This window comes from Pleurodeles waltl, chromosome 9 (genome assembly GCF_031143425.1).
Source record: "Pleurodeles waltl isolate 20211129_DDA chromosome 9, aPleWal1.hap1.20221129, whole genome shotgun sequence".
Classification (NCBI taxonomy): domain Eukaryota; kingdom Metazoa; phylum Chordata; class Amphibia; order Caudata; family Salamandridae; genus Pleurodeles; species Pleurodeles waltl.
In genome coordinates, this window is record NC_090448.1 from 1147443303 (window position 1) to 1147464224 (window position 20922).

Here is a 20922-nt window from a genome sequence, read left to right on the forward strand (position 1 = left end):
TGGCAGCTCAACACCTGGGACTCAGCTGGGAAATTATTTCAACACACGACTATATAAGGCAAGAGACTTGGCTAGAGTAAGAGGTGATGGAGTGGGCTGAAGTAGGCAGGGACATGAAGAGAACTGACCAATTCCTGTATGTCTTGGACATCAGACTTTATATGTTATAGATATAAATTCATTTTCCCTTTGGTAGCTGAGACTCAACAGTGGTTTGACCACACTATTTCCATGCTCAATTTTACCAAGTACACTGAGACCCCAAATCGATTCACAGGTCTCTACAAGGTAAATCCATTACAACCTTCTGCTGATCTACAGCCCAAATGTTTGCAAAACGCCAGCAGCAAGGGATACATCTATTCCTGAGTGTGAAACACTTTCTGAAGATGGAGAGAGTTTATGAACTGCAGCAAGGGGTGTCCCAGGTAACTCCAGTATGGATTGGATCCCGCCCCCATTTTCAGGCTACCCACTGGCTATGTAAATGTGTTCTATTTAGATTCACTCTATGTAAATGTATCGTATGTGAATATCCTAAAAACCTGGCACGGGCTTATGTTAGTCACTACCAAAACATCTCTGGATAACCAGAAGCTGAAACAAACTTGACAAGTTTTCTCCCAATGAAAAGTAAAATTGTCTGTTGGGTTGATCTACATTCCATGAAGTCAACGTCACACAAGACAAGTTAGTGGAAGAGCGAAAAAGGGAGGCTCTTTGCTGCACGGTCTGCATATTCCTAGAGATTGTGCATGCACCCCAAGGCTTGCAATCACCCAATGTCAGGCAGATACACTCACCTGCTTCCGGATTCGTGGGGATCTTCCACATGTAGAGATTGAAGTCATCCGAGCCAGAGAGGACGTACTGTTAAAACAAAACATGCAAATGCTTATTAACTGAAAACTTTACCAACTGACATGCACTAAACGAACAACTAAAATGCACTCCTACTCTTTGTATGTAATGTGACCTGACAGAAAAATGTCTGGCTTGATCTTATGTCTACTTTGCTGATGATGCTTAAGAAAGGATGGAATATAAAAATTGATACAAACAATATCTGAAAAATAAAGTTCAGAACAATACGAGACACTTACTGAGCACCACTTTGTGTCTTTACTAGCAAAACTGTAGAATACATGTTTGTTTGTGTTTTTAAGTCTGGCATGACAGTGCAGCTATGTATAAAATGTGTAGTTAGCAATTACTTAAAGTGTAGCGGTGGGCGTTGCTGCACCCAGAGGAGTATTTCCCCCTTCCCTCGTGTTATTGATAGTTTAGTGTATAATTCCCTCTTCTCGGTCCATTAGAATGCATGAGGGGCTATTTTACGTCTGATCAATACAGTCATCAAGCTGCTTGTTACATTAAATTCTTTATCACCTATAAGCAGTTTGGAGAAAGCAGTCATTTTCTGCAAGTTTTTCTGCAGCAGTGGCAAAACCATAAGCCTGGCTATAACATGGCAAGCAGCATTCATACAAGGTATGTAAACAGCATTTGTGAATGCCCCACCCCCGTCTTGGCATATTAAGTCACTACCGTATGGGTAGTTTACTTTGGGATGAGAAACAGAAGCCATTTACCGCAAAGCTGCTTTCCTTACAAAGCTGTGTCCGCCATTTTCTCTTTTATCACCGGCAGACAGTGAGGGGCATAGGTGGACTACAGCCATCCGATGCAGGCTTGTAACATTAAAAACACCCCACTGCCATCTTAAAAACACTCAGAGGACGCAAGCGGTGCTATAAAAACAGCACTTGTTAGGACTCTGAATGTAAGCAGTTTATATAAAAGTAAACGTTTCCCAGAAGAGTATTTTACAACAATTTGAAACGAGCTGGCATCCAGAAACGTTTAAACCAAGCTTCTGCAATGAGTAGCTCATGGGTTACTGGTAACTCTCACCCTAACTATAAGTAGCTCCCCTGTGTGCAGCCCAGCCTGCTAATTAAGAAGCTTTTGCTTGACTGAATTAAAATAGCTATACCAGAATTGAAAAGCATGCATTGGAGATTTGCAAAAGACATTTTAATGCTGATATTTAAGTGATAATGTGATCTTGTCTCACGTGGTCACTATTACAACAATATTAACTGTGGTAACAGGGTATGATTTTCATTGAACATAAGTAGCTCTTATTACAGAAAAGGTTGGAGACCCCTGGTTTATACAACGTTGTTTTAGCACAAAAAGTTGAACATTCAAACCAATCAACATGTTTATGATCTCAGGATCAGTCGTTGAAGCTGGGGCGTCTGCAAACTTTTTTGAGAATGCCACCGATTTTGTTTTTTGTGTGCAAAGCTGCAACGATTTGTCCACCACAATTTAATGTAGTTTTTAAACCTACGAATGTTTGTGCATTTCACAAAGTTTGGAAAGACTCACAAATCCCAAATAATGGGCAAAAACGTTCCCTAATAATAGGTCAAGCATTCAAAAACACTTTTGGAGGGAGAATTCTCACATTTTTTTAAGTTATGAAATCTACTGCTACAAGCAGAGTTGGCCATAGCCAATAACCTTCACACAACCGTAGTTTTTTTCTGATTTTTTTAGGGCACTACGCAAAATCATTATTGAGGGGAACATACCTAGTAATAGAAGAGCGACACTTCAAAGGGTTAACGTGCTAAAGCTCTGCAGAGGAGTGTTAGGCAGATCATTGCTAATCAGGATTTTAGTGTAAACAATACATATGACATTGACTAGCCAATGCAAATGTACCATCACGAAGTAAAATAAACTATCCGTACGAGCAGGATGCAAAAGCAGAAAATACTGCAGTCCAAGGGTTCATTTCCTAGAACTCATAGCTGAGAAATACAGTAATCTAAAAAGTTGGGCTCTTCCACATGAACCAGGAGTACACAGGTAACAAGTCATGTAGTAGACAGAAAAAGCCAGTATTAGAGGTGACTGCAGTGGTCACGCAGAGAATGTGTAGAAAGAAGGATCTTGGTCACTGGAAAAGGTTTCCAGAATAAAGACAGTGCTTTAAATGGGCCGGTACTCTCCGGTACTGAGTACCGGCACTTTTTTATTATGAGAGGGAGAGTACCGGCATATCTCAAGAAAAACGTAATACTTTTAATTGGAGAGTACCAGCACTTCTCAGAAACAAGCAGGTACTCTATTACAGAGTACCTGCACTTCTATTTTTCCATTTAAAGCACTGAATAAAGATATATAAAGGCAAAATAGCTCAACAAACATTTACCTGATTTCAAGGTGAGATGCTAAGTACCTCACCAAACTAGCACTGAACGTAACACTCACGCCTCCAATTCTTTATTTTTTAAAGGTCTCATTGCAAAGTTAAAAGTCCTCCTTCAAACACACCCAATACGCAGGTCAGAGCATTTGATGTTGTCTGTTCTCAGTGAGTCAACACACCCAGAAGCAATTGGGGAGTTGGCGTGACAATGGCCCAGCGCATGCACACACGCACCTGGCTAGGCAAACCAGGGACCCAAAGTTTGCACAAAAGATTGTTGATGAGAAGCTTGCAGTTCTATCACAAATATGGCGCACTCGCTCCTTGATCTAAATCCCTTATGGGTCCACCCTACGGGTTCCCAATCAGAAATCTTTAGCCAATCACATCACACAGGATCACCCAAGAATCCTTCAGGAGATTAAAACACAGAGGCAGGCCACTTGGACTTCAGGACACAAGCTGTGGAATACGCAGTCCTGAAACTCAAGGGCAGAAACCAGATATCTTTGTTCCAGAAAACTCCCCAAAATTGAACTATCCAGACTAATATTTGACTAGATTTCATAATTGTTGTAAGCGCGTGAGGACCATCAGCCAGGGTGGGTGCTTCTTAGGCAATTGGACTCTGATATGGCACAATCACGGAGTTACAATTTAAACTGAACAGTGCTCGGGAGTCACCACAAGGCCATGTGATGTACTTTACAAAATACCAACATAACAATAAGGTATAATTTTACTTTGTACAATTTATCAGATACTTGGAAACTAGCCTACTCAACATTTCTGGGTTTTCTGGCACTCCAAAGAGGTGGTCCCTATGCTTTCTTTGTTTTACCACAAACTGCTCGCTTTCTCCACTGTTTCCCACTATACTCAAATGCGTGGTACAAGAAGGATCGCCTCACCACTCAAATCCACTCTGAGGGGCAAACAATGTTAGAAACCAAATCTACATTAGAGAATGCATACAACACATCTTGAATTGCATGAGAAAAAGTGGTCTCTAAGTTAAAGCCACAAAAATTGGAACTTGGTCTTTTGGATGGAAAACATAACAATATGACCCCATTTACATGGTCTCCTGGTTTGAGATCAATCCCCCGTGGAACAAAGAGTGTGAGGAACCTGGGTGTGATGCTCGATTCAACTCCATTGTTAAATCCCATAGAAACGTCTTTGTGCAGGGTACCAGCTTCCAACTAGGACTGCACCATGAGGTTCTACCGCCCTTTCTATCTGGATCTTGAGTCAAACTAACTAGGTTATAATGGGATGATTGGACGGTTGCAATGTTGTCTACACTGACCTTCCCAAAACTCACTGCTCACCTAAAGCACCTCTACAACTAACAGGCATCTACCAGAAACATCGGTACAACCGCCCTGACACAAATCACCAACCTGTACAATAACTTATTTGTCCGACCTCACCACTCACATATCGCTGAGCTAACGTACTACACTCTCCATCACAGTATTCTGCTTTGGGGCCTGGTGCTTCGATGCGGCTCCGACTGCAAGGCTTACATAGGGCCCAAGTTGCTTAGCAGATAGTCCAAGACAGCTACTGGGCACTAGCATGGAAAGACCCCTTCTATTAACAAGGCAACCACCACCTGGTGACCGTTAAAAGCATCCACCCAACACGAAAATCCAAACACAACAATTTATGGTGAATTAATGCTACAGATTCTAAGGATTACGGAATACATTACAAAGAAAAGTGCTTACAACACCCAATATATATATATATATATATATATATATATATATACATATACATATACAGGTGTTGTAAGCACTTTTCTTTGCAATGTAATCCGTAATCCTTAGAATTTTTTTTATTATATATATATATATATATATATATATGAAAACACTTAAATTCGGCAATTCCCTTGCCGCTCCTGACCGCCAATGGTGCCTGGATACGACGCGCGCCACTGCGTCTAACATACAAACAAAAACCTTATTCCTCAATAAGGCAACCGGCACTCCATGAATGTGCAAAATAAGGTTTAATACGACCAAACAGGTTTTTTTTTTTTTTTTTTTTTTGAATGTGCAAAATAAGGTTTAATACGACCAAACAGGAACGCGTTTCGGCGTCTCCGCCTTTCTCAACCTGTGGGGGCCGCCATTTTGGCCCCATTTATACACAAGTGATTTTCTTAAAGCAACATGGTAACAAGAATAATGATAATAAGTCATATAATGCTTATAATGTCCATCATTACACCTTTCGAAAAAACATATATACACACCTATAAATGAAATTTCCTATGTCACATTTTTTCAATATCAACCCAATCCTTATATATAAAAAAAAAAAAAAAATTGAAAAAATGTGTGAACAATTGTGAAAAACTATGAAAAAAACTGTGAAAAAATTGTGAAAAAATATGAAACTGTAAAAACTGTCATTCTTATCGTCAGCTGAGCACATTACGAAATTACTTGGATACATTAATCAATAATCAACCAAAAACAAAACTAAAATACATAACCGTGGAAAAGTCTTCAGACATGTTGGAAACTCATATGAATACTGCAACAACCAAAATACAATACAATGCTATGGCCATGCACTCAAGCCTATCCGATGTTGTAATGCCATTATTTTCACAAAAGTGGAAAGAATGTTTGTATTTATGGAATAGTAGGATATATCTCTGGAAGAAAAACTTTATCGACAGAAAGAATGTAACCAAATGAAAGTATACAGCATAGGAGGGACCCATATATTTTAACTCAAATGAATATATAATTCTTCACTGGAATTTAATCCTACTGGTTCTCTAGAATCAAGTGTCAAAATGTATCTAGATTCCAGCTTTCTCAAGTTTTTCTCCCTATCGCCTCCACGGACATCTTTTTTTATTCTGTCAATTACACTGTATTTAATACTTTCCATTCGTCCTGCATGAAACTCATGTACATGTCTGGCAACTGGGTACGAATCATTTTTGTTAGCTATGGCCCTGAAATGTTGGAGTATTCTTTTGTGCGCTTGAAGTTTAGTGCTGCCAACATATATCTTAGGACAGCTACATTTTAAGATATAGAGAACATATTCACTCCTGCAGTCATATCTGCCTTTTATGGTGTGAATAGTTCTGTCTCCTTGCTTGATGCTCTTGATGTTTTCACCATTTTTGCATGCTTTACATTTGGCACATTTAAAGAATCCATTTTGCGATTTAAGCCAACTACTTTGAAAAGTCTTCCCCTGTCTCACATCACTTTTTACAATGACATTTCTCATTGACGTCCCTTTTCTGTATGTTATTGTAGGCCTATTTTTCAAATTTATGCCTATCACAGGATCACTTTTTAACATGTGCCAATGTTTCTGTAAGATCTTTCTAATGGATTCATGTGCCCTATTGAAAGTAGTTATGTATCTAACGTTGGCAATATCTTTATGTGTATCACTTTTTTTATTTACACCATTACTCCTTTGCTCTGAAGTAAATAACAACTGATCTCTGGACCGGGATTTGACTCTAGCTGCACTGTGTTGCAATATCTCACTGGAGTATCCTCTCTGTTTCAATCTATCAATCATGATGTCTTGTACTTTAAGATAATCATTTTCTTTGCCACAAATCCTCTTGGCTCTCAAAAATTCTCCAAAAGGAATGTTGTTCTTCAAAGGTTGTGGGTGATAGCTTTTGGCATGCAGGATACTGTTCCCTGCTGTGGCTTTCCTACACAATGTTGTCTCAATTTTATTGTTTTCAATAAATACTCTAATATCTAGGAATTCAATCGCATACTTATCAATTTTACCGGTGAATCTCAGATTGCAATGGTTGATGTTTATTTCTTTGATAAAATTGCTAGCAGTACCTCGATCACCTTTCCAAATTATGAAAATATCATCGATGTATCTGAGCCACAGGACGATATTGTCATTCCATTTGTCTAGCGGGAAGTTATTGAGTATCTGTTCTTCCCACCACCCCATGAATAAGTTAGCATAACTAGGAGCAAAGCATGTTCCCATCGCTGTACCACATGCTTGCTCGAATATCTCATTGTTGAAGAAAAACATGTTATGTTGTAAACACCATCGTATCATCTGGCTCAGCATTTTACTATGGTGGTAAAAACTAATGGATCTCATTTTCAGAAAATATTCTACCGCCTGGATTCCCAATTCATGTGGAATACTCGTATATAATGCTGTTACATCAAGCGTCATCAACAAATATTCATTTTCCCAGCCAGCATCAAAGATCCTCCTCAAAAAATCACCACTGTCTTGCAGATATGAAGATACATTTTTGACTAGTGGCTGTAAAAACGTGTCTATATATTGTGATACTGTTTCAAACAAACTTCCTTTGATGGACACTATAGGTCTCCCAGGGGGTTTGTGTACATCTTTATGGATCTTTGGTATCAAATAAAATACAGGTAATTTGGGAAAGTCTACTTTCAGAAAACTATACTCTTGTTGACTGATGAGACCTTTATCCCGCCATTGTATCAGTTCTAAATCAAATTGTATTTTAACATTCTCGACTTGTTCCAGGTCAATTCTTTTATAACATTTGTTGTCATTCAATTGTTTATACGCTTCATCCATGTATTGTTTTGTTGACCAAATCACTGTGTTCCCTCCTTTATCGGAGCCTCTTACTACGATGTCTGGGTTGTTAGAAAGTTTTTCTAATGTGTTGTAATATCCACCCCCAGACAGGGGAAGACTTTTCAAAGTAGTTGGCTTAAATCGCAAAATGGATTCATTAAATGTGCCAAATGTAAAGCATGCAAAAATGGTGAAAACATCAAGAGCATCAAGCAAGGAGACAGAACTATTCACACCATAAAAGGCAGATATGACTGCAGGAGTGAATATGTCCTCTATATCTTAAAATGTAGCTGTCCTAAGATATATGTTGGCAGCACTAAACTTCAAGCACACAAAAGAATACTCCAACATTTCAGGGCCATAGCTAACAAAAATGATTCGTACCCAGTTGCCAGACATGTACATGAGTTTCATGCAGGACGAATGGAAAGTATTAAATACAGTGTAATTGACGGAATAAAAAAAGATGTCCGTGGAGGCGATAAGGAGAAAAACTTGAGAAAGCTGGAATCTAGATACATTTTGACACTTGATTCTAGAGAACCAGTAGGATTAAATTCCAGTGAAGAATTATATATTCATTTGAGTTAAAATATATGGGTCCCTCCTATGCTGTATACTTTCATTTGGTTACATTCTTTCTGTCGATAAAGTTTTTCTTCCAGAGATATATCCTACTATTCCATAAATACAAACATTCTTTCCACTTTTGTGAAAATAATGGCATTACAACATCGGATAGGCTTGAGTGCATGGCCATAGCATTGTATTGTATTTTGGTTGTTGCAGTATTCATATGAGTTTCCAACATGTCTGAAGACTTTTCCACGGTTGTGTATTTTAGTTTTGTTTTTGGTTGATTATTGATTAATGTATCCAAGTAATTTCTTAATGTGCTCAGCTGACGATAAGAATGACAGTTTTTACAGTTACATATTTTTTCACTATTTTTTCAGTTTTTTTCATAGTTTTTCACAATTGTTCACACATTTTTTCACATTTATTATTTTTTTTTTATATATAAGGATTGGGTTGATATTGAAAAAATGTGACATAGGAAATTTCATTTATAGGTGTGTGTATATATGTTTTTTCGAAAGGTGTAATGATGGACATTATAAGCATTATATGACTTATTATCATTATTCTTGTTACCATGTTGCTTTAAGAAAATCACTTGTATATAAATGGGGCAAAAATGGCGGCCCCCACAGGTTGAGAAAGGCGGAGACGCCGAAACGCGTTCCTGTTTGGTCGTATTAAACCTTATTTTGCACATTCATGGAGTGCCGGTTGCCTTACTGAGGAATAAGGTTTTTGTTTATATATATATATATATATATATATATATATATATATATATATACACACGCAAAAAGAACAAGTGATGGACGGAATGCTGAACAATGTCAAACATTCACCCCCCCCCGTACAGCAATCTGGGCCTAAATCCATCGTTTTTTGCTACCCATGCCATGCCAGTTTGGACCCAGCCATATGCAAATCAGTCTTGACCCTGTTCCCCATGGGAACAGTCCAGCCCGAATTGCCAAGCCAGGTCCTCCCTGGACTGGAAACAAGCATCCTGGGACCAGTTTCAGGGTATCACCCTTCATCAGCCAGGCTAGCTTGACTCCAGTGGCATGGGAGCAAAAAACAAAGGTTCCCATGGGAAGCAGGGTCAAGACTGATTTGCATATGGCTGGGTCCGAAAATGTGGTGAGCAAAAGAACAATGAATTCAACCCAGATCTGTGACTGGGGGTAAGTGTTTGAAAAGTTTCAGCACTCCGTCCATCATCGTTCTGTGATACATGGTTAGCGCCAATACACAAATTTTATGGTATGAACAATTTTTTACATTACAATGAAAGCCAATTAAATAGGAGTATATTATTTTTAAAAAATCCTAATGCAGTGATGGGTTTAATGTGCTCTCAGATTAGCCTTGCGGAGGCTTACAGCAATGAGGTTTATGCCAATTTTGCTCTATATGTGAAAACTATAGTATGGACTCCATTGCTACGCAAAGTGGCGCTAAATATGGTGCAGCATTCTCTTAAGATGCTTGTTCTGCGCTGCTACGCCTACTCCCACTTGTCTCGCTGTTGTCCTTCATATTTATGTCTATCTTACACGTCTCTGCATATGTTACCTAGGAGTAGCCTTTCATCCTCAGTGATTTCACCCGCGTTTGAGGTAAAGTGCGTTAAATCTTTCCTCATGTGCGAATCCTTTTGAACTTCATAAGAGTGAGTTGAGCAACTGGTTATCCATTGAGGTTGTGATTCAGCCTGGGGTATCCACGCCCATTGTTTTAATTGTTACGCCCTGAGGAAGGTGGCTCCCGCTTAGAGCGGCATCCACCAAAACGTGCGCTGGAAATTGAAATGCAAGTTGCCATAAGTGTAACTACGAAAATACAATTATACACTGGACAATGGTATTTGAAGTTGCCACAAGTGGAACCATGAACATTTAATTTGGACTTATCTTAATGTTGGTTTGAGAATCATATATTGGTTTGGATATTTATTGTTATAAATGTCCAGAGTTTAACACTACAAGAAGTAACTGAACTGGAATACACAGATAAGCTATTTAGAGAGTTCAGTGGCCGTCCCATGTTAAGTGTATGAGAAAGGTATTTTACTTAGGCTGAGTGCAGATGAATTGGGATGATGGTATGGCTGGGCATGAATGCAGTGATTGATTAGGATTCTTTGGATGATTGAGTTTGTTTGTGAGAGATACCTGGGGATGTTAAGTGATTAGCAAATAATTTGTACTATTTGCTGTTGATTCATTGCAATTGTTTTTTGGCACATCATTTATATATATATATATATATATATATATATATAGATAGATAGATAGATAGATAGATAGATATAATAATGGAAAAAATATTAATGATGGAATAAAAAATCTGTTGTGATATCTTGGTGTGAATTTTGGCTCTATTTCTGCATGTCAAGCTGTACCCTTTATGAGTTATATCTATACTCAAGTGAAATGTTTGAGGAGACGCAGTAGTTTTTAGGTCGAGCGTAAGCGTACAACCTCTTGTATACTTTTAACTGTACTTCTTCTGTGGGCTTCCAGCTATTTCATTTTTTAGTTTGTGTCATTTAAAAATCCTTGCTTGCTAGTGGTCAGTCGTGCCTCTTTGTCCCTCCTCCTTTTGTGTGGGAGCAGGGACCAACTCCTGTATAATTACGCTTTTTCCTCTTTATCTGGTCTGTAGGGAATTTTTTTTGTTTTTTTACTTTGTTTCCTACTCCTGTCCAGGGAAGCTTCCCTTTTCATTTGCAGAGCATTTTTGCTCTGAGCTTAGCTGTATACAAGGCTATAAATCAGGCTGTTATCTTGGTCACATTTGGTCTTTATGGGCTCTATGCGCCCTCTCTCAGCTGCCTGGGTCCCACCCTTCCTTGGCTTGGATTTTCTTTACCAAGTGTGCCTGCCTGGAGGATCACTTATAATTGCTTATAGCCTAAGCACCCAGCTCTACCAGGGCTGCGCAATCCTAGGTGACAGTGCCCACTTCTACTCCATACTGGGATCCCACTCGCAGCTCCATCAGTGCACCTCAGTTCAAACACTCCAAGCCCTCAGTCATGCCAGTACCAGGAACCCCACACGTGCGCTGTCTTGCCAGAGCACCTCAGTACTTCCAGTCACTACATTCTGCTGCTCCATTACTGGGACCTCGGGCGCAGATCCATCAGTGCACCTCCGTTCGCACGCTCCAAGGCCGCAGCCATGCCAGTGCCAGAAACCCCACGCACGGTGTCTATCAGAGTACCTCAGTCCTTGCAGTTGGTACACTTTGCTGCTCCAGTACTGGGACCTCGGGTGCAGTGTCATCAGTGCACCTCAGTTCACAAGCTCCAAGCCCTCATCAGTGCCAGAGCCAGTGCCAGGGCCAGTGCCAGGATCCCCCACACGCATGGACAGCCAGAGCACTTCAGTTCTTCCAGTCAGCACAATCTGCTGCTTCAGTACTGGGACCTTGGGCGCAGCTCCATTAGTGCACCTCCGTTCACAGGCTCCAAGCTCTCAGCTGTGCCAGTGCCAGGAACCCCACGCACACTGTCTGCCAGAGAACCTCAGTTCTTGCAGTCAGTACACTCTGCTGCTCTAGTACTGGGATCTCGGGTGCAGCTCCATCAGTGCACCTCCGTTCACACGTTCCAAACCCTCAGCCATATCAGTGCCAGGAACCCCATGCCTGCTGTCTGCCAGAGCAGCTCAGTTCTTGCTGTCAGTACACTCTACTATTCCAGTACTGGGGTCTCTGGCGGAGCTCCATCAGTGCACCTCAGTTCTGCCCCGGTCAGGTCACTTCCTTTCCTATACTGGGAGCCCGCTCACATACAGTTCCATTACAGCAGTTAAATTCTAATATTCAGTCCCAATGCCAAGCCAATACTGGACCCAAAAGAGCAAAACACAGCTCAGCCAGTGCATCTCAAGTCTAACATCCAACACCACTACAGATGAGGACCACCACACCTCTGCCAGAATCCATCAATTCTAACATTCAGTGCTCATTGCTTCTCAGTACGAAGGCTCACACACACGCCCTTCAGGGGTCCTCGCTTTTGTGGTTCAGAGGCAACGCCACTCCCATACTGGGCCCCACTCCCAGCTTCACCAGGGCACCTCCAGGGTAACACTCGGCAACACTGGCACGCCAATACTAGGATCCACACATAGCTCCATTAACATACCTCACTACTGACTTTATGTGCCCATTACTATTCCAGTACTGCAGCTCACATACAAGTCTGTCAGTGGACCTCAGCCCTCACCTGCAGCGCCCCATTATTCCAATACCAGGAATTACACCGTGCTCGGTTTCTCATTCCCCACCCGCTGCCTTTCTGGTATTCCAGCAGTGGGCCGGGACAGAGCTCTGTCTGTACCCCAATCCTGATCTGAAGCGCCCCAATATTGCTGTATTGGGGTTCACATAAAACTGCGAATGAACCTCCTGCTGTTCTGCAGTGCCCCCTGTTGTTCCACACTCGGACTTCTGTTTGAGGACATGGGGGAGCCAAGTAAGTCTAGTCTTAGCTGCCATCTGTATTTGGGCGGGTCCGTTTCACCTATCTCACTCAGTTCTTTCCTTTACTCAGTTTACTCTCAATGTTTTCTTTCTCCCACCACTTTTCTCTTTCCAGCTCCTAAAATCCACAAGTTAACAGTTTTGCTCTTTCTTTCAACTGTTTATTTCTACTCCTTTCCTTTTTTATTTTCCTCTTGCTACCTCCTCTTTCAAACTTGCAAAAACTTGGTAATTTATTTCCTTGCATCATTCCTCTCTTTTTTCTTCATCAGGCATTCATTATTTCACCATTTTTTTCTCATCCCTTCATGCTTTCTCTGTCTTTTTTATTTGCCCTTTCCTTTGACTCGACATGCGTCTTTTCACTTTTTTTTTTTTTTAGATCTTTATTCTTTCCTCTGGTGTTTCTTATCTTTATCTGTCAATTCACGTTTTACTATAAATCCCTCTTTTTCCCATCTGTATGTGGAAGCCACAAGTTACTTGTCGGGACCTAAAGAATCAAAGTGTTTTTCCCATTCTGTGTCTGCGGAAAATGTTTGGGAACATACATATCCTGGCTCTTTCGTTGCTTGTTTCTCTCACCATCACTCTTTTTTTCTCTAATGTTAATTTTTCTCTTTCACTCTTCTTTCATTATTTTTTCCACTTTATATTTTGTTCACTAGCTTCCTTCTTTTTTTGTCTCACATGTTTGCTCCATTTCTTCTCTTAGGTATGTGTTAATTTTCTTGTTCTTTCTTTTCCTTCTTTCTTTTATTTCTTTCTTCCTTTTGCTGTTGTATTCCTTTCGCTTCTCTTTTTCTGCCCCATCCGCTTTCTCTCCCTAGGCCTAGTTATCAAAGGACCAACAGGTGCAGTGGCACCAGGGCCCAGACACCTACGGACCTCACTCAACTGAAACTACAGCTGTACTTTCCTACTGAAATTCCAGTCACTCATTTTCCTTTCTTGCTCCAGGGCTCATGACACCGTTACTACGCCACTCATCCTCTCAATCTTTACTCCCGACCCCCTCTTTCCTTTAACCCTCCAATCCATCCCAAATGAGTTTTGTTATGATGTTTTGAGCATTACACTCTAATGCCAAAAGTTTATTTCTGATACAGGTTTATATGATAATTGTATATGCTTTAAGAAAGAGGAAGATGGTAAAGGGAAGTGCTTTAGTTAAATGCTGGGCCTCTGGAATTATATGGCAGGAAAAGATGAAATTATGAGGCAAGGTTGACCAATTTATGTGGCAAGAAAAGTCCAGTTATGAATTTACAATGCTAATAGCTCTAACTCAAGAAAATGCGAGACCTATTGCATTGCAAATGCTTGTTGATTTGTTGTGTACAATCCCCTGGAGGGTGCTTTCCATTTTATAGCAGGGGCCCTCTATTTTTTGCTGCGTTGTCTGGTAGGCTTCGACCTAAAACAACGGAGTGTTTAAATGTAACGTGCTGATACAGGCATGTTCACTGGACAGCTCCACATGACTCAAGGACGATAGTTTGAAATGAACACTACTGCAACTTAATCTACCAAGCCTATTGTAAATGGTGGGAAAAGGCATAGAGGAAACGAAGAACGCCCACTACAGCAAAACCGAGAACGCTGAGCATCTGGAAATAAAAACTGAGGAACAGAGGAAAAAAGATCTGAGATGGCAAGGAGGCATCATGGCATCAGGCTCGCTTACAGGGCTTGGCATCACTAGCTGGCTGCCAGCAGTGACACAAGAACAACCCCTACCCCAACCCAAGCAGGACAGCATGCCTCCCTCCATCGAGGGGTGAGGAATAAAAACCTTCACTCGGCCTACAGCAGTGGAAACCCGTGCCTTAGCTCTGTAGGTGATTCCTTTCACATACTTAGTGTTGACCTTAGGCAAATTTGCTTAATGATGTAAAGCGGATAAAAAAAAAAAAAAAAGAGTCAGTCTTAAAGAGTGTTCGAGGGGGCACTTCAGATGCTGGGACAAGTGAGTATGAAAGTCAGGGAAACTTTTACATTGTAAAGATAAATTCAAATATGAAGCATTAGAACAACAGGAAAAGTCAGGTTACAATAACCATTCCTAAAATGAAGGTAATCCAAGCCTGACCTTATGGACAACATGCTAAAGACATATTTAAGGGCCAAAATGTTCTGCCCATCAAACAGCTGTCGACTGGCCCTTGTCATCGGGTGGCTTTCAACAAGTTATTTTTTTTCAGCGAATAGAAAGCAAGCTGGGAATTGCAGGCTAAAACTAATAGTGGAAAAGTAAAAGTGCAAAGCCAAGCATCTTTAGCGCTGTTGGCTGAAATATCAAGACTGACGACGTGGTGTCGGTGGAGTGCTATGCCATCATTCTGCCAGGATCTTACGGCACCAGCAGGCGCACTAGTCAAGGACCCACCACGGTCTATGCTGGGTGACCACAGATGCAGCATCTGGCAAGTCACTGTCAAGGACATCCGGTCACTGCTAAGCGGAGCTAATACTGCTTGGCTTAGCGGAGGATTGACTGCTTCCTTCAGTGGCCAAAAAATCCAGAGGGTGGATTTTGCATCTCTTACACTGGTACTTTATAGAGACCACGAAGAAGAGCTTGGTGTTGTCCAACATAAGAGTAGAGAGCACTCTTTAGTACATGTCCTGAAAAATACAAGGCTCCTCTCTTACGGAGGCCAACAAAACCGCAGCTGTGCAAATACCCTATCCAAAACCTAACCGCCACCAGAGGGCACATTCAGTTTTACCTTAGGGAGCGCATGTCAACACTCAAGTGGCGCACATCCAGGTATACATAAGAGACTAGCTTCACCAGGTGTGCTCAGGGGGACACCGGTGCACATCGAAGACTGGGCCTCAAGCGTTTGGGACCTGATACTCTGGAACAAAAGAACCAGCATGAGCCCACAACCCACGCACAAGAAGGGACTTTTGAACTATTAGGACACAAACTCAATTGGCTCCTCCAGAAAACAGATGACAGGTTTGGGCCACACGGCATCCCATGGGTCCCGCCTAAACGGACAACACCTCCTCCCATGTCAGTCACTCTCCAGTGACCACGCCTCGATCTGAAGGACCAACAGCATCGAACCCTCTTGCTTCCCCCACCCAGGGACTGAGGGTAAGGCCAGACGAGGGACACCGAATCAGCCCTGCCAAGTGCCACACATCACGGGTCAGACTAACGCAAGGCGTTCTTCATTTCCGCATTCCCGCACTGGAACATTTTCTCATGCAATTTGGAGAGGGGCTCTGCTCTTAGAAGCAGTTGTTCTTAATGTGCCAAGATTGAGATAAGCTATTTGTCAGCATGCTGAAAAATCCTCTGAAACTCAGCAGTTAGCTGCTACTAGTGTCTGCAGCCGTGCAGATAAGGGGTCAAAGCAGATTAACAGCTCTCACGGTTAAACCTATGGCATTCTACACTGTTGTAGGAGGCTGGCAGTGAGCAGTCCCTGCTCTCTGCAGACGCAGGTAACGTTAACTTAACTGGCAATGTGCCACCAGTGAGCAGCACTGCCTCACGGGTAAACCATTTGGAAAAAAAGTGGCACTTTTGTTCTTCACTTTTGGGGTGATTTCTAATATTTTTGTTTACAGGGATTTTTCACTATGGTTTTAATTGCAATTATGTCACAGGTAAGGCATGGAATGTCGCACGTAAGCACCCTTAAGCCATGGTAATGTCACGCATAAGCAATATAAAACTTGGCATCTATGCCTAACACCAAAAATGTATAAATCTTGTGCGCGCGGAGGGGTGACGTGACCGGAAATGGAAATGCTGAGCAGCGGAAAGGCCGGCGGGTGAGGCTGATTCAGCAGCCTGCCTTAGAAGGCAATGTGTGCGGCCGGCGCGGCTCTCATCCCCGGGGACTCGCTGGGCCTCGGAACGCCTGGAATGCAGCGGTGCTGCAGCGGCTTCCAGGTCCGGGCCAGGCCGGGCTCCGGGAGGAAGTCCTTCCCGGAGGGGAGCCTGGCGCTGGGCAGGGAACAAAGAGCTGAGCGTGGGCCAGCGTAGCATCAAAGAGGCGAGCGCGGCAGGCCCTGGCTTCGGTGCACCGAGATACACAGTGTGCCATGAAGGGACAACAACAGCCGTGGAGGCAGGAGGGCACCCGAACCAACACACCAGAGAAAGAATGCATGCACGGACCAACACACCTAGAAGGAATCATGCACACACAGACCAACACCAGAGAAATAATGCATGCACGGACCAACACACCAGAGAAATAATGCATGCACGGACCAACACACCTAGAAGGAATCATGCACACACAGACCAACACCAGAGAAATAATGCATGCACGGACCAACACACCAGAGAAATAATGCATGCACGGACCAACACACCAGAGAAATAATGCATGCATGGACCAACAGACCTAGAAGGAATCATGCACACACAGACCAACACACCAGAGAAATAATGCGTGCACGGACCAACACACCAGAGGAATAATGCTTGCATAGACCAACACACCAGCAGAATAATGCATGCATGGACCAACACACCTAGAAGAAATCATGCACACCCAGACCAACACACCAGAGGAATAATGCAAGCACGGACCAACAACACCTAGAAGAAATCATGCACACCCACACGAACACACCAGAGAATTAATGCATGCATAGACCAACGCACCTAGAAGAAATCGTGCACACACAGGCCAGCACAGCATCAAAGAGGTGAGCAGCGGCAGGGCCCTGGCTTCGGTGCACCGAGATACACAGTGTAAAGTGTGCCATCAAAGAGCAACAGTACTGGAGGCAGGAGGGCACCCAGACCAACACACCATAGCGTTAATGCAGGCACAGACCAATGCACCTAGAAGAAATCATGCACACCGAAACCAACACACCAGAGAGTTAATGCATGCACAGACCAACACACACCTGGAAACTCATGTACGGACAGACCAGCACACCTAGAGGTACCCATGCACACTCAGGACTGTGCAGTCCAGCACATTTACAGGTACCCATACACACACAGGCCAGCACACCTAGAGGCACCCATGCAAACACAAGCCTCTCCAGTCCAGCACACCTACAGGCACCCATGAACACACAGGCCTGCATACCAGATAAATAATGCGTGCACAGACCAACGCACCTAGATGAAATTGTGCACACACAGGCCAGTGCACCGAGAGGCAACAATGCACAACGTGACCAACCCACCAGAGAATTAATGCATGCACAGACCAACGCATCTACAAAAAAAAATCATTCACACCCAGGCCAACACATCAAAGAATTAATGCATGCACGGACCAAGGCACCTAGAAGAAATCATATACACACATGCCAGTGCACCAAGAGGCAACCATGCACACCCAGACCAACGCAGCCAGAAGAAATCATACACACACAGGCCAACACACCAGAGAATTAATTCATGCACGGACCAATGCACCTAGAAGAAATTGTGCACACAAAGGCCAGTACACCGAGTGGCAACCATGCACTCCCAAGATCAACACCCCAGAGAATTAATGCATGCACAGACCAACGCACCTAGAAGAAATCATGTACACCCAGACCAACACACCAAAGATTTCATGCATGCATAGACCAACACACTAGAGAACTCATGTATGCACAGGCCAGCACTAGAGGCAACAGTGTACACATGGCTCTGTAAGGCAACAGTGTACACATGGCCCTGTACAGCCCAGCACACTTAGAGGCACCAATGCACACACAGACCAGCACACCTAGAGGCAATCATGCACACACAGGCCTGCACACCAGAGAATTAATGCATGCACAGACCAGCGCACCTAGAAGAAATCTAGCACACACAGGCCAATGCACCTAGAGGTGACCAGGTGCACCAGGTCCAACACAGCAGAGAATTAATACATGCACAGACCAACGTACCTAGAAGAAATCATGCACACACAGGTCTGCACACCTAGAGGCAAGCAAGCACACACAGGCCAGCACACCTAGGGGCAACCATGCACTCAAAGGCTCGTACACCAGGAGGCGACAATGCACACAAAGGTTAGCACAGCTAGAGGCAACCATGCTCACCCAGACCAACACACTAGAGAATTAATTGCTGCACAGACCAACGCACCTGGAAGAAATTGTGCACACACAGGCCGGTGCACCTAGAGGCAACCATACACACACAGGCCAGCACATCTAGAGGCAACCATGCACACACAGGCCATCACACCTAGAGGAAGCCATGCACATACGGGCCTGCACACCTCGAGACACGTATAGGCCAGCACACCTAGAGGCAACAATGCACACACAGACCGGCACACCTAGAGGCAACCATCCACGTATAGACCAGCACACCTACAGGCACCCATCCATGTACAGGCCAAGACATCAAGCGGCAACCAAGCACACAGGCCACCATATGGGGAGATGCGCAAACGATAACACACCTAGAGGTATACATGCACATGCAGTCCAACACATATACAAGAACCAATGTAAAAACAGGCCAACAAACCTAGAGGCATTCATGCATAATCAGTGCAAAACATCTAGACGTGCCCATCGACAACCAGAGCCATACACGTAGGAGCATCAATGTACCCCCGGTGCACAAGAACCCACAGACCAGCATACACTGATTTGTGGACACAGATTCACATATCTACAGTTATCCATCCACACAGATCAGCACACCTACAGACATGCATTCACATCATTGCATCTAGAGGCATTCATACACATACAGAGCAATACAGCTAAACTGCACTCTTACGACCAACACACCTACAGTCATTCCAAGAGCAACCCAACCAAAGGTGCTCATGCACGCAAAAGCAACACAAATGCAAGCAACCATGTACACGAGACCATAATGCCATCACACGGGAGACTAAGAAGTGTAATATAGAAAGAACTAAGCAGTACCTTTCCATCTATGTATCCAGGATCTGGAACAACATCTCCATATCCATCAGGACCGCCTAAAGCTGATCTGATTTAAGAACGAGTTGAATAGGCACCTCCTTAAAGAGTACAGTAACACTACACTTCAGCTCCCAGAATCCGCCTATCTCTTCTATCTTTCATCTGTATGCACGCATTTGACACTCTACAGCGCTTGCCTGCCTTTTGGCTTAGTTCACGCTATACAAATAGCGTATACATACAAGAGAAGCCCACATAAAGGCATCAATGCAAACAACCACCAACCCAACAGACACCTGCGAAGAGAGCAACAGATCTATAGGTATTTATGAACACACAGACCAACACATCCACAGTCATTCATGAACTCATGGATAAACCAACCTAGGGGCACCAATGTACACTAACACAGTACATGTACTTGGGGACATGATCAAATCACCATCAGACAAGGAGGGGGGCTGGAGGGGGGGAATCGAGAGGAAATGAATCAGTCCAGCGCAAGATCTCCTCGAACATAGTGATTATAAACGAAACAGTGTGCTGTTCCGCTAGTCCACCAATACTATACTGAGGTGAGTGGGTGCTGATCGGTCATTGGAGGGGCATCCTTTATAGGATGCACTGGCTCTCACCCACCAGAGTGGCATGCTTCATCATTTGCTCGTGATCCTCGCTGGGTGGGTGATGCAATGCCCAGTGGGCCCCTCTGGGGGTTTCTTTGCTGGAGATCTTTTAGTCTCTGGTGTTGGCTAGAGGCTGGGATAGTGCCCTTGTCTGAACTCTGGAGGGAGTGTGCTTAAAAATAAAATTAGCTATGGCTGCCTGATGCTAGATTTATTAGCAGAGGTTGCCCATGCCAAGGTTAAAATATCATGGGAACCCTAAGTGGGAATAATCACCATTTGGTGCTATCTGGCGAGCAACATGTTTCTTGCCTGTTATACCCAGAACAGGTCAGCGACAATTCTTCAGGACCAGAGTTAGTGCCCTAATCTACTATAAGGTTACATACATTGAAGTGTGTCGCTATATACTGTTCGATTGGAATGAAAACATCTAATTTCTAAAAATATATTTTTCTGATGGTGGAGTCTTTACACCCATGGAGAGTTAATCACTGCAATAGAATTCAT

The 20922-nt window shown here is 43.0% G+C and overlaps 1 protein-coding gene across 1 annotated transcript in view; it reads right to left on the reverse strand.

Annotated features, from left to right (window-relative positions):
* Positions 1-20922, reverse strand: part of DCAF5 (DDB1 and CUL4 associated factor 5) — a 231457-nt gene that overhangs the window by 24571 nt on the left and 185964 nt on the right. Inside the window, exon 7 of the mRNA XM_069208970.1 lies at positions 804-870. Coding sequence (XP_069065071.1) covers positions 804-870 — 67 coding nt within the window. The remainder of the gene's footprint in view (positions 1-803; positions 871-20922) is intronic.